The 14638-nt window shown below is 45.7% G+C and overlaps 1 protein-coding gene across 1 annotated transcript in view; it reads left to right on the top strand.

The window, feature by feature from the left end:
• Positions 1 to 14638, top strand: part of adamtsl3 (ADAMTS-like 3) — a 229605-nt gene that overhangs the window by 190086 nt on the left and 24881 nt on the right. The window contains exons 21-23 of the mRNA XM_029720791.1: positions 2111 to 2370; positions 2645 to 3218; positions 9266 to 9500. Coding sequence (XP_029576651.1) covers positions 2111 to 2370; positions 2645 to 3218; positions 9266 to 9500 — 1069 coding nt within the window. The remainder of the gene's footprint in view (positions 1 to 2110; positions 2371 to 2644; positions 3219 to 9265; positions 9501 to 14638) is intronic.

Genomic DNA, 14638 nt, shown 5'->3' with positions numbered 1-14638 from the left:
GCCAACGTACAAACAGTACACCATTACTGACCGCAATCTACACGCGCACACACACACACACACACACACACACACACACACACACACACACACACACTGTAAGCCAACTACTGTTCAGTGCTGCAAAGTGTACTTCCAGAATGAAGAAAACATCTGAAAAGCATACAGAAGTAAGGTCAATGGTTGTGTGTGAGTTCACACTGTAAAGGAAATAGTCCACTCTCCTACTGTGTGTGTGTGTGTGTGTGTGTGTGTGTGTGTGTGTGTGTGTGTGTGTGTGTGTGTGTGTGTGTGTGTGTGTGTGTGTGTGTGTGTGTGTGCCCCAAAGAGTTCAGTCTGATAGCTACCATCTCTCTGAACTGCCTCAACAGAGAGAGGACATACAATACATGATTGAGTGCCTCACAAATGTCACAGCTACTCCTTAAAGGAAGTGTGTGTATGTGTGTGTGTGTGTATGAACGTGTGTGTGTGTGTGTTTGAGAAACTGTCCTACCCAGCTGCTGCTTATGAGGGCCAGGGTCAGAGTGGGGTCATGGGGTGTGTGTGTGTGTGTGTGTGTGTGTGTGTGTGTGTGTGTGTGTGATGTGCGCGCATGCCCATGCCTCTGTGTATGAACTTTCAACATGTCAGTATACTACACCTATAGATTCACAATATGGTAGTGTGTATACTACACCTATAGATTCACAATAGGGTAGTGTGTATACTTCACCTATAGATTCACAATAGGGTAGTGTGTATACTACACCTATAGATTCACAATAGGGTAGTGTGTATACTGTGTTTTGTGTTTGGAGATATTAGATGGATTGACTTCACATTAACCAAAGGATTGACTCTCCCCTGCTGTCATGCTAGCCTCAGGCTGTGTCCCAAACAGCACCTTATTCCAAAAACAGTGCATTACTTTTCATCAGGTCCCATAGGGCTCTGGTCAGTACTGCACTATATAGGGATTAGGGTGCCATTTGGGATGTAGCCTCAGAGTCTCAAGCACAAGGTCATGTTGCCTCATCCTTGTAGCCCAGACCTTATCTCATTCCCTGTTATCAAAGATAATGATATCAAATCCACAGGATTAACTTGACCCAGATATACAGGGAGTGTGCTTCCCAAATGGCACCCTATTCGCCATATAGTACACTACTTTGGAGCAGAGACCACATTGCCTCTTTCTAAGTATGACCATACAGGCTCTGGTCACTACACAGGGAATAGAGTGCCATTTGGTACGCTAACAGAGAGTGCGTTAGAGGGAGGGTCCGCATGCATTGCCTCACAGTCTAAGTATGACCATCAGTCAGTACGAGACAGAAATTACAGCAATTGAGGTGTACTGCTCTTTCGTGAGAGCTTGGTTTTAAGTACAGCTGATTCCAGACGGAACAGGGTGGAAGATCTTGTTCTCTACTGATTGACTCTTTTCTCATTTTAAGATCACTTTATTAGATCACAAGGTCCAACCGAAATGTGACTTCTGCTTTTAACCCCTCCAAAGACATAAATACACCCAGGTTTTGGAGAGGTGCGAGGAGCTGCCACACTGGGTGCCCCGGGGAGCTGTTGTTATGGGGGGTTAAGTGCTTTGCTCAAGGGCACAACGACAGGCAATGGCATCTGGGATTTGATACCAGCAACCCTCTGGTTGCCAGCTCACTTCCCGACAAATCTTTCCTGTCAGACCCAGGATTTGAACTGGCAACCATCCTGTTGCTGAGTTTCCTCTTTAACTGCTAGGCTAACTGCCGCCCACATTATGGTAATGATAATGTAGAATCATTATTCCAAATCAAATCATTACCATAATGTCAGATATATTGTGAGTTTTATTTATAATATTTTCTGTTAGTTATAAAGTTGTTTTATCCTTCTAAACCTTCATGCTATAGCCTATATTTGTCATGTGAGTAAATGACAATGGTTTAATTCACTGTAAGAGGTTGACCACTGTTATGTTCTCTCTTTCTCTCTCTCTCTCTCTCTCTCTCTCTGTCTCTCTCTCTCTGTCTCTCTCTGTCTCTATCTCTCTGTCTCTCTCTCTGTCTCTCTGTCTCCCTCATTCTCTCTCTCTCCCTTCCTCTTTCCCTCCATCCATCCTTCAATTCAGAGCATAAGACAGAGATGAACCCCAGACAGCTTGTGAAGGAAGCATTCAGAATCAACCAGCAACCCACAAAGGAGACAGGGAAGGAAGCATCAAAGGAAACAATCAAGGAACCAGTAAAGCGTTGTCCGTTGATTCTAGGCTTGAGTCGTATCTACATCCAGACCCGGCAGGAGAAACGCCTCCACCTGACCGTCGGCGGGCGTGCTTACCTCCTACCCAAAACCTCCCTGATCATCAAATGCCCTGTCCGGCGCTTCCAGGTTGGATCCTTTCCTCATGGTCTTTATTGTTGTAATGGATGAGAACATATGCCATGGCTGGGGTTTCCAACTATGACTGGACATGTTTATCATTTAAAATCACTTACATTTCATTTTGTAGATTCATTCCGGCAATAGACAAATCTCCCTGAACAGCTGTTCTGCTCAGCTTGTCAGGAGGTAAAGGCCATTCCAGGACTCCAGTCTAAATGGAGAGGTTGGCCTCCTTAGCTCTTATTTTTGCCTTGTGTTTTGTCTTGTATGTTGCATCTAGAAAGCCTACATCCGTTGGGAGAAGGACGGCCGCCCCCTGCCCAGCTGCAAGCGTCTGGGCGTCACCAAATCTGGTTCTCTAAAGATCCACAGCCTAGGGGTCGTGGACAGTGGGGTGTACGTGTGTATCGCTGGCCCCGCCTCCGACACATTCACCCTTAAACTGATTGGCAGCGACAGCAGACTGATCGACCGACCGGTTGAAAACAAATCGGACCCCGAACCTGGCCTAGACCTGACCAGGATTCAACCACGATTCAACCCTCAGGACTGGGACCCCCAGGGTCTTCCTCACTGCCTCCCCTTTACCCCCAGCCTCAAAGGTACCAGTCTGTCTCTGCTGCCCAGTGGTGTGGAGGCCTCAGTGCTGCAGGTGCAGGTGGGGGCCTCCGTGCTGCAGCCCTGGAGCCTGGAGGAGAGGGTGAGGAACGTGAGTCTGCAGGCGGAGATGGGAGAGATCAGCCAGGAACAGGCTTCTCAGATCATCTACACCCTCATCACAGAGATGTCTGGAGTACAACAGGCCTCCACAGAGCAGTGGAAAGGGACCAAGGAGGAGACGGAGAACCCAAAAGGTAACATTTTGTTACGATAGAAAATAATCCAATACAATAGAATACTTTTTCCCTCCAAGGACGTCACCGTACCAGAATGAAAAACACCACATGTACATCGTACACATTAGAAACAGTTACCCAGGCACACCATGCTGTACATTGACACATATAGGACATAAACACTCACATCATTCATAATGAATCTGCAAGTGTCTGAGAAGTTGTTTTGCATAATATAATATACAGTATTACATAACATTTTTGTATAATAGTTATGTAATGTATGCAGTTACCATGTTGTTTCTAAGTAAACACCAGGTAGTTAGCGGGCTGTAGAATAAAGTTTAATGCTAGTTAGGCAGCGCTAGTGTCAAATGCACGCTAGTTTGCAATTTTATCATGGAAATTCTGGCACACTGGTATTTTCCAGCCCTAAAGCCATGTTTGGCAATTTACCTTTCTAATATCAGCACACTTGCGCTCAGATGGGAGGGGGTGGAAATATTTTAGGCGTGTCCTTAAAAACATGATCCAAAGTGCTAATTTCAGGCAGTACTGGTAGGGATATTTAAGACCAACCAAAAGCTGGTTTGGTTATGACATTAATTTTGACAGCAGAAACACAGCCTATCCAGCCGTGACGCACACTGACCATATGAACATGGAACAAGAGTAGCCTGATGTGCTTTTGGAGTCTGAATACTTCCTATTTAGAAACATGAAAAACTTGTTTTTTCCCATTTTGTTTTATTTGGTTAAAAACCAAGATTAGCCTCCTCCTCTCAATGAAGCCTTTTTTTTGTCTGCCAAATGCAATCGTGAAGTAGTCAAGACTGTCGATAAAGGGTTTGGCTCCCGAGACCGCATGGAAATAAATCACCAAAGCTTTATTAAAATGTAAAGTTTGAGAGGAGTAAAACAGTGAGCTGACATTCCCTTTTTATCTGTGCATTGTAGGCAGGCCCACATTATTTTAGCATGCAGGTCACGTTTTGGACGTAGGTAAAAACTCCTCCATGATGTGGAAGACCTCCCTTAGGCCTACTATAACGAAGGCTGGTTCAACAGAAATGCCTGTCTTTTTTATCCTGATGGTTTTATGATATCATTACATTCTACATGTATTTATTGTTGTTGTTTAAAAAAAAAACGTATTGCTTGTTTTTCGTTACATTTTATACACCTTCCTGGTTTTATGGTGACAACGTTGGTTGTTCGCTTGCAATGCAACTTCTGGAGATGTGTGAATGCAATCTTATCTGTTTGATGGTTCCGATTATGTTCGTAAAACGTAGGCCTATTTGGGAGCAGTATAACAGTGAGTGGACACTCTCCCTTTATTTATATTGGATTTTAGTCCAGCTACTGTGAAAAGTTTGGATGTCCGTATAACCCTCCATAGTCGGCATTGTTTTAATATTATATGGCCACAGGGCGACTTTATGGTGCCTGTAAGTGTTACATAACCTACTTAAAACAAGTTGTTTGGTTTTGTTTAGAATTATATTAGAATTATGTGTTATCTTTTTAGGCCTCATTAATAATGAATTTAATCTAGCTTATTGGCAATGTTTTTCATGTCCATGCTCAGCCATAATGCAATTTACTGTAGACCTATTCCCTATATCAGTGTGAATTCTATTGAAGCCATGCAATTACTGAGAACAATGTGGACTACAAATGGGTTCAAGTTAACCTATTCAGGAAAGATGGGATAGATAGGTCCACATTTTGTTAATTTGTTTCTGTAAGCCATTTAACTTCTTGGTGACAGGGGGCAGTATTCAGAAATTCAGATGAATACGTGCCCAGATTAAACTGCCTGCTTCTCGGTTCCAGAAGGGAGGATATGCATATTATTAGTAGATTTGGATAGAAAACACTCTGAAGTTTCTAAAACTGTTTGAATGATGTCTGTGAGTATAACAGAACTCATATGGCAGGCAAAATCCTGAGAAAAATCCAACCAGGAAGTGAATTGTAGTTTTTCTATCTAATCCCTATTGTGGGGTCATTTTGCACTTCCTAAGGCTTCCATTGGCTGTCAACAGTCTTTAGAAACTTGTCTCATCCTTCTACTGTTACTGGGCAGAGAATAGGAGCTCAGTCAATCAGTGGACTGCCTGGGACCAGTGAGTTGTTTACTGCGCCCTCACAAAGGCGCGCCGCTCCTTCTTTTTCCTCTGTAATGAATACGCTATTGTCCGGTTGGAATATTACCTAAGTTTTATGTTAAAAAGACCCTAAGGATTGATTGTAAACATCGTTTGACATGTTTCTACGAACGGTAATGGAACTATTTTACTTTTCGTCTCTGGTTTTGCACTCGCGCCACGGCGGTATTTGGACATAAATATGGAGTTTTTCGAACAGAAAAAACATTTCTTGTGGGAGTCCTGGGAGTGCATTCCGACGAAGATCAACAAAGGTAAGGGAAGATTTATAATACTAATTCTGAGTTTAGTTGACTCCAGAACTTGGCTGGTAACTGTATAGCTTGCTTTGATGGCTGAGCTCTGTACTCAGAATATTGAAAAATGTGCTCTCGCCGTAAAGCTATTTTAAAATCTGACACAGCGGTTGCATTAAGGAGAAGTGTATCTATAATTCTTTCAATAACTGTTGTAAATTTTATCAACGTTTATGATGAGTATTTTTGTAAATTGATGTGCTCATTCAGCGGCAGTTTTGGTGGGAATACATTTTCTGAACATCACGCGCCAATGTAAAATGGGGTTTATGGATATAAATATGAACTTTATCGAACAAAACATACATGTATTTTGTAACATTGAGTCTTGGGAGTGTCATCTGATGAAGATCATCAAAGGTTAGTGATTAATTTTAGCTGTATTTCTGGTTTTTGTGACGCCTCTCCTTGCTTGGAAAATGGCTGTGTGGTTTTTCATGTTTAGGCGCTGTCCTAACATAATCTAATGTTATGCTTTCGCCGTAAAGCCTTTTTGAAATCGGACACTGTGGTTGGATTAAAGAGCATCTTATCTTTAAAATGGTGTATAATACTTGTGTGTTTGAGAAATTTGAATTATGAGATTTTTGTTGTTTTGCTAGCGTCCCACATGTCCCTTAACAAACTATAACGGACTAACATTGGAATTTGAGTTGATTCCAAGGCAATACATAAAAGACCATAAAAACACAATCTGAAGAAACCACGTATGTGACTGACCGTTTCGATTTGGTCTTATGTAGCAAAATTGAAATTGTGTTTTTACATTGGATGAAAGTATAGACTCAGAGCTAGAAAATGGTATATCATACACTGCATTTGAGGAACAATGGGAAAGTAATTCTGCTTCGAAAGTTGATAAACTTGTAACCTCACTTTTGAGAAAATGGCCCTTGAATGTTTTAGTAAACCTACTGGAGAGCTCTTTGTCTACACCCATTCAGCATCGTTCAGACCCTCTTAAACCATAGCCCCACTCATCTCTTTAAGGATTCACATGTTAGGCCATGTACTAAACAACCAAAGATTAAGACTAAAGGCTGGTTTATATTACGTCTATCAACAGTTGTCGCAGTGACATCATGAACATTCTATTGCCGTCTGACATCAAATTTGTCGTCGTCGTTAGGAAAAAGTATACACACAAAAACTACAGGCTGCATGATGTCAGCAGCCTGGTTTGTCCAAAATAGCATAACTAGTGTATTTTAACACCAATAAACCCACCCGTTTAAAAATTAATTTAGTAGTATATATCAATCTAGCAAACGAGGCAACTAAAAGCAACTTTCTAAACAATGTTTTGGTTTGTTTCTAGTTTGTTAGCTAGCTAGCTAATGTTAAGTTATCTGGATAGCCAGTTCAAATAATATACTGTAGCTGACAACTTCTTCACTTTAGTTCATTTGTCTTTATTATTACTGGAAAATAAACTCACAACAAGATCATTATTTACAAGTTAATGGCGAGCCAAATATCGAAAATAGCTTACGGTTGTAAGTGTGACGAAGTCAGTCGGCATTTTACCGGAGAATTTTAGATCTTGGACACAGTCTCATTGGCCTAACGTTATATGCTAATTTGTCTTTGGTGCAGGTCAAGTTCTTCACATTACTGTCTCTGGTAAACACATACTATATCAAATAAAATCTATGTTTAATTGTCACATGCACAGAATACAGAAGGTGTAGTGAAATGGTTACTTGAATAGTGGAGTATTTTCTTTAGACGTAGCTAGCTAGCTAGCTAGCTAAACAATGAACCATAATCCCAACTCACAACGTTACTACCCTTCATGAATCTGCTAGCTAACATTAGGCTACAACTAGCAATGCAAATTGCTCTGAGATATGAATAATATTACGACACAGATCATACACTTTCTGATCAAATTAGAAACATATCATATCTGAAAATGTAGCTAGCTATACTATCTTACCCGTATACATGGATGGATGCTTCTTATCATGTTTCAGATAAGACCCAGATGCAGACTGTGTCAAAGTAACAATGTTTATTGCAACAACAGGGGCAAAGGTACAGCACAACAGGCAGGTTCAGGGTCAGGTCAGGCAGAGGTCGGTAATCCAGAGTAGTGCGGCAAAGGTACAGGACATCAGGCAGGCTCAGGGTCAGGTCAGGTAGAGGTCGGTAATCCAGAGTAGTGGGGCAAAGGTACAGGACGGCAGGCAGGCAGAAGGGTCAAAGCCAGGAAAAACTAGAAAACCGGAACTTGGACTAGACAGGAGCAAGGGGAAAACCACTGGTAGGTTTGAACGAACAAAACGAACTGGCAACAGACAGAGAACACAGGTATAAATACACAGGGGATAATGGGGAAGATGGGCGACACCTGGAGGGGTTGGAGACAAGCACAGACTGGTGAAACAGATAAGGGCGTGACACTTCTCCCTCTCTGTCATGGATGCCATGGTTGCCCTTAGTTTGAAGATGTAATCTGGAGACAGGTGTTTTATACAACTGCCTTCTGTGTGTCCTCCAGAAAGTGGAGGGCAACACTTTTGCAGTTCTACTAGGTGATATCTTTCAACAAAGCCGCGTTAGAAAGGATGACCTACACATACTAACCAGCTCATGTTATAGACAGGAGCGTGCTACATGGCAGACCAATCCGAACTCATCTCTCGGCATGTCCAGCCCATCCATATCTCAGCCAATCATGGCTATGAAGGTTCCCGGCTCATGAAGGTTCCTGGCTTTTTCCGTGGCTAAACCAACTAGGCTCGTAATTTTACAATTGTATTTGTATTTAAAGATGGCATGCAAGTGTGTTATTAAGACACATGAAAGTTCACATGTTCCAGAAGGCATTTCTGCCCAAAAACTGATTTAGATTTTTTTTTGTTACGTTCAAATGCCTCTCCTGTGAAGTAGTAATATTTGCATATGCCTAGTTTCCTGAAATGAGTCATATATTTTGCCATGGAGCACATTCTGATTGGCCAGTGAGGGGCCAAGCCTCGTGACATCCACAACTTGTTTAATCGTCAAAACCCAGCCCCTTTCGCGCCGGCGCCAACAAGTGTGCCGAGAATTGTGATAGTGAAAATAGCAAAACTATTTCTGACACACCCCTGAACCTATAGCACTACCCACTGCGTTTAGATTTACCATTGCGTTGGGTTTGTTAAAATAGAGCCCAGATTGTCAGGGTAGGGCAGTTAAGGAATACAAGAAACAGGATTGCGTATTCAGATGAAACATTTGCAGGCACTATATGGTGTTAGAGTTCATTTTAAAAAGTGGGTATTCATAGGACAGATACTTTCATAGCTAAATAAAAACGACAAGTTATTTATTTATGTTCAGTTTATATACAGGAATGAAACCCACAACTCATCTATTACATTACTAGTGCATCAAATGTGTTTTAATCAAGGTTGGGGGTCAATTCCTTTTCAATTCAGGAAGAAAAACGTAAAATTCTAATTCCAAATGTTCCTTATAGAGCATCGAGAAAATGTGGAATGTCAGTTTACTTCCTGAAACGAATTAATGGAAATGGAACTGACCCCTACTGTAGTTATTATTTCATCTGCAACATACAATGTGATACGATCTCAAATCTCAATAGACCGGACACCAAACTCGTCAGAGTGGTCGGCTAGTAGCTTCAGGAGACCAGTGATCATCCGACAGAGGCAGAACCCCCTGATGACCTTCCAGAGGAGTCTGAACATCAGTGTTGGCCAGACAGCCTTCCTGACCAACGCCACGCGACAGCTGTACCTGCTCTGCCCCACAGAGGGCATCCCGCAGCCCCAAATCACCTGGACCAAGGACGGAGTAGAGCTACAACTAACTGACAGGTAACACATACAGTATTACACAAATACACACATCCATACTGTCACACTCACACACACACACACACACACACACACACACACACACACACACACACACACACACACACACACACACACACATAAATAAGACATGCCCGTTAGCTTTATGTTATCCATTCTCACTCCTCTTTCCATAATATAGTGCAGCAGCCCTTTGAACTATGTGGGGTATAGCTCAGGCCTGCTGGGCTTGGCTTGGCTTTGCCCTGGAGAGAATACTGATTGTAGCTATGCAGGATCCCTGTGAGAAGCTATGGAAACTGTTACTCATATATCAGAGAAAGGAGAAAGGACTCGGAGCCCGCTGTGAATGTTCTGTGTTCCGAGTCCACCTCAGATCATGGTGTGAAATTTACAATTTCACCTTCCGGACCCTGTTTCTAAGTCTCACTCCTCAAGTCTTCCTTCTCCTCCTCAAGTCTTCCTCTTCCTCCCCTCTTCAAATCTTCCTTCCTACTCATGTCTTCTTCCTCCTTTCCCCCATACTCATCCTCCTCTTCCTCACGTCTTGTATATCCCCCCTTCTTCTCTTCCTCACCTCTTGTATATCACCCCCCCTCCTCTTCCTCACATATTGTATATCACCCCCCCTCCTCTTCCTCACTTCCTCTTCCTCCTCCTCTCCTCATGGATCTCCCATGGAGCTGGAGCAGAACTCACTGTTTTACAGGGTCTGCTCAGAACTTGGCTGGAGAAGGGAGAGAGTTTAGAGAAAGGGGATAGAGAAGTGAGAGGGAGAGTAAAGGGAAGGGAAGAAAACGGCTAGAGAGAGGGAAGAGAGGTGGAGGAGAGGGGGAAATAGAAGAAAAGAAAATAGAGGGGAAGGAAAGAGGAGAGAGAGGGGAGGGACAGAGGAGAGAGAGGGGAGGGACAGAGGAGAGAGAGGGGAGGGACAGAGGAGAGAGAGGGGAGGGACAGAGGAGAGAGAGGGGAGGGACAGAGGAGAGAGAGGGGAGGGACAGAGGAGAGAGAGGGGAGGGACAGAGGAGAGAGAGGGGAAGGACAGAGGAGAGAGAGGGGAGGGACAGAGGAGAGAGAGGGGAGGGACAGAGGAGAGAGAGGGGAGGGACAGAGGAGAGAGAGGGGAAGGACAGAGGAGAGAGAGGGGAGGGAAGGAAAGAGGAGAGAGAGGGGAAGGACAGAGGAGAGAGAGGGGAAGGACAGAGGAGAGAGAGGGGAAGGACAGAGGAGAGAGAGAGGGGAGGGAAGGACAGAGGAGAGAGAGAGGGGAGGGAAGGACAGAGGAGAGAGAGAGGGGAGGGAAGGACAGAGGAGAGAGAGGGGAGGGAAGGAAAGAGGAGAGAGAGGGGAGGGACAGAGGAGAGAGAGGGGAGGGACAGAGGAGAGAGAGGGGAAGGACAGAGGAGAGAGAGGGGAGGGAAGGAAAGAGGAGAGAGAGGGGAAGGACAGAGGAGAGAGAGGGGAAGGACAGAGGAGAGAGAGGGGAAGGACAGAGGAGAGAGAGAGGGGAGGGAAGGACAGAGGAGAGAGAGGGGAGGGAAGGACAGAGGAGAGAGAGAGGGGAGGGAAGGACAGAGGAGAGAGAGGGGAGGGAAGGAAAGAGGAGAGAGAGGGGAGGGACAGAGGAGAGAGAGGGGAGGGACAGAGGAGAGAGAGGGGAAGGACAGAGGAGAGAGAGAGGGGAGGGAAGGAAAGAGGAGAGAGAAGGGAAGGAGAGGAGAGAGAAGGGAAGGAAAGAGGAGAGAGAGGGGAAGGACAGAGGAGAGAGAGGGGAGGGAAGGACAGAGGAGAGAGAGAGGGGAGGGAAGGAAAGAGGAGAGAGAAGGGAAGGAGAGGAGAGAGAAGGGAAGGAAAGAGGAGAGAGAGGGGAAGGACAGAGGAGAGAGAGGGGAGGGACAGAGGAGAGAGAGGGGAGGGAAGGAAAGAGGAGAGAGAGGGGAGGGAAGGACAGAGGAGAGAGAGGGGAGGGAAGGAAAGAGGAGAGAGAGGGGAGGGAAGGACAGAGGAGAGAGAGGGGAGGGAAGGAAAGAGGAGAGAGAGGGGAAGGACAGAGGAGAGAGAGGGGAGGGACAGAGGAGAGAGAGGGAGGGAAGGACAGAGGAGAGAGAGGGGAGGGAAGGAAAGAGGAGAGAGAGGGGAGGGAAGGAAAGAGGAGAGAGAGGGGAGGGAAGGAAAGAGGAGAGAGAGGGGAGGGAAGGAAAGAGGAGAGAGAGGGGAGGGAAGGAAAGAGGAGAGAGAGGGGAAGGACAGAGGAGAGAGAGGGGAAGGACAGAGGAGAGAGAGAGGGGAGGGAAGGACAGAGGAGAGAGAGGGGAGGGAAGGAAAGAGGAGAGAGAGGGGAGGGAAGGAAAGAGGAGAGAGAGGGGAGGGAAGGAAAGAGGAGAGAGAGGGGAGGGAAGGAAAGAGGAGAGAGAGGGGAGGGAAGGAAAGAGGAGAGAGAGGGGAGGGAAGGAAAGAGGAGAGAGAGGGGAGGGAAGGAAAGAGGAGAGAGAGGGGAGGGAAGGAAAGAGGAGAGAGAGGGGAGGGAAGGAAAGAGGAGAGAGAGGGGAGGGAAGGAAAGAGGAGAGAGAGGGGAGGGAAGGAAAGAGGAGAGAGAGGGGAGGGAAGGAAAGAGGAGAGAGAGGGGAGGGAAGGAAAGAGGAGAGAGAGGGGAGGGAAGGAAAGAGGAGAGAGAGGGGAGGGAAGGAAAGAGGAGAGAGAAGGGAAGGAGAGGAGAGAGAAGGGAAGGAAAGAGGAGAGAGAGGGGAGGGAAGGAAAGAGGAGAGAGAAGGGAAGGAGAGGGAAGGCAGCATAAAATTGGACAGAGAGGAGCGGAAAGGTGAGAAAAAAAAGTGAAAGGGTGAAGGGTAATGGGAAAGGGCAGGGGAAACGGAGGGGAAAATGGACGGTTGATTGACATTCACAGGGCCCAGGGCTGAGGCGTGAAGCTGTGTGTTCTCCCAGTTCCGTGTGAGTGTGGAGACGGTTGCCCTTCACTTGCTCTTATCAAAGTGATGTGGTCTTGGAACCAACGTGTTGTGATAGCAGGCAGTGGACCGCCTGCTGTGTACTGGAACCCGTTTGACCTCTCTAAAGACTTGGATAGATTTGAAGTGGAAATTCAGTAACTCTTACAAGACAATGGAAATTGCTATAATTAAAACCAATGTGTTTCGGCCTTTCACCTTCATCAGGGTTTTTCAACAGATTTGCCAGGCCTCATGTTCATTCAATGAGGGGAAAGATGTTTGTTTTAGGTTTCTTACCTGCTTTTTAAACCTGTTGTAGAGAAATAAAAAGAATATGTTTGGTGTTTGATGTGTATGTATGCCAGTGTGGAGCCAAAGACACATTTCCACATTTGGACTTGCTTGCTTTTGGTGGTGCAATGCCCTGAATGATGGCATGCCAGGGCAGTCTTTCCTTCATAGAAGTTGCTAAGCCCGACCTGACACCAGTGTCTCGCCAGATGTTATCCATAATGTCTCCTTTGGTCTTCTGGGAGGTCTTGGTCCATGACATGAGGGGACCCACAGTATAAATGTACTGACAGCCAGCTCAGGATGTCTGTGACAATGTCTAGCAAATCTCAGCCTTCTGACCTTTATCTGGAAAATCCGGACAATTAAGTTGTTTGAGGTCCAAATGTAATCATGTGATCCTGATTGGTCAGACGTTGGTTGGACCATGGTATTTAGTCTCATATTCTCACATGTTATGCATATACTGAACATATGGATAAAAGTGTATGCTAAACAACTGTAGAGTATTATATCATCCCGTCTACTGGCATGTCTACTGTAGATATTCTACTGCATGTGTTTAGCAGGTTTTACATGATAGGTACAGTACTGGCCGTAGGACCGCTGCTAGCCACAATTCTATTTTTCCAGGGATATGGTCTGAGAGAGTACATTTTCCATGCTCTAATGGTTTATACGTTCCCCTCTAGATCCACTGACTCCATGTTATAAAGTAGAAAATCATTTTCCCCCCATTTACTACATAAAGCAGAGTAAGTCTGATACTTGGATTATCAAAATAAAAGGTCAGACAATATGTTAGGCACAGATCTAGGATCAGCGTACCTTCCCTTAAGCCTCACCTTAACCATAATGGGAGGACAAACACAAAACTGATCTTGGATCAATGTCAAGGGGGCAACTACATTTTACTACAGAGTAGAAAGACCTCAGTTTTGAGGTTTCACCCCCTAATGGTTATGGTTAGGCTTCGGGAAGGGTAAGCTGATCCTAGATCTGTGCATAAGGGTAACTTCTAGCCTGTGAGTGGTGGCCAAGCAGCAGTCTGATGAAGTTGGATGTGGGTGGGAGTAGCTCTGTGTACATTCCCACATGGTCTAAATGGGATCTAACAGAGAGCTTATAGAGATCCATAAAGATCCATAAACCACTGCATGGCTTTAGTAGCCCTCAGCCTCCCCCAGTCACACACCCATATACACAAAACCTGTTGTCTGTCCCCAGACCCAGATCCTGCCTCTCTCCCCCAGCCCATAACCCCAGACCCAGATCCTGCCTCTCTCCCCCAGCCCATAACCCCAGACACAGATCCTGCCTCTCTCCCCCAGCCCATAACCCCAGACACAGATCCAGCCTCTCTCCCCCAGCCCATAACCCTAGACACAGATCCTGCCTCTCTCTCCCAGCCCATAACCCCAGACACAGATCCTGCCTCTCTCCCCCAGCCCATAACCCCAGATCCTGCCTCTCTCCCCCAGCCCATAACCCCAGACACAGATCCTGCCTCTCTCCCCCAGCCCATAACCCCAGACACAGATCCTGCCTCTCTCCCCCAGCCCATAACCCCAGATCCTGCCTCTCTCCCCCAGCCCATAACCCCAGATCCTGCCTCTCTCCCCCAGCCCATAACCCCAGACACAGACCCTGCCCTTTCCCCCAGACCAAGACCCTGCCCCAGCCACAGTCCCTGTGTTCCCAATCCCAGCCCTTGCCCTCTCCCCACAGCAACACTCCATATAAACAGTCCCTGTCCACTTCCCCCAGCCCCTCTCCCCCATGCCCTTTTACCCCAGTCTCAAAGGAAGGAGACTTCATGAGTCCAAAAACAGTATCTCCCTCTCTCCAGTCCCCACAAGCTGTTTTGACCCAAGCTTTCCCTGCATGGTGGTTCCGGTA

The sequence above is a fragment of the Salmo trutta genome, chromosome 29, assembly GCF_901001165.1.
Source record: "Salmo trutta chromosome 29, fSalTru1.1, whole genome shotgun sequence".
NCBI classification, from domain to species: domain Eukaryota; kingdom Metazoa; phylum Chordata; class Actinopteri; order Salmoniformes; family Salmonidae; genus Salmo; species Salmo trutta.
This window is presented reverse-complemented; position numbering and strand designations above follow the sequence as displayed.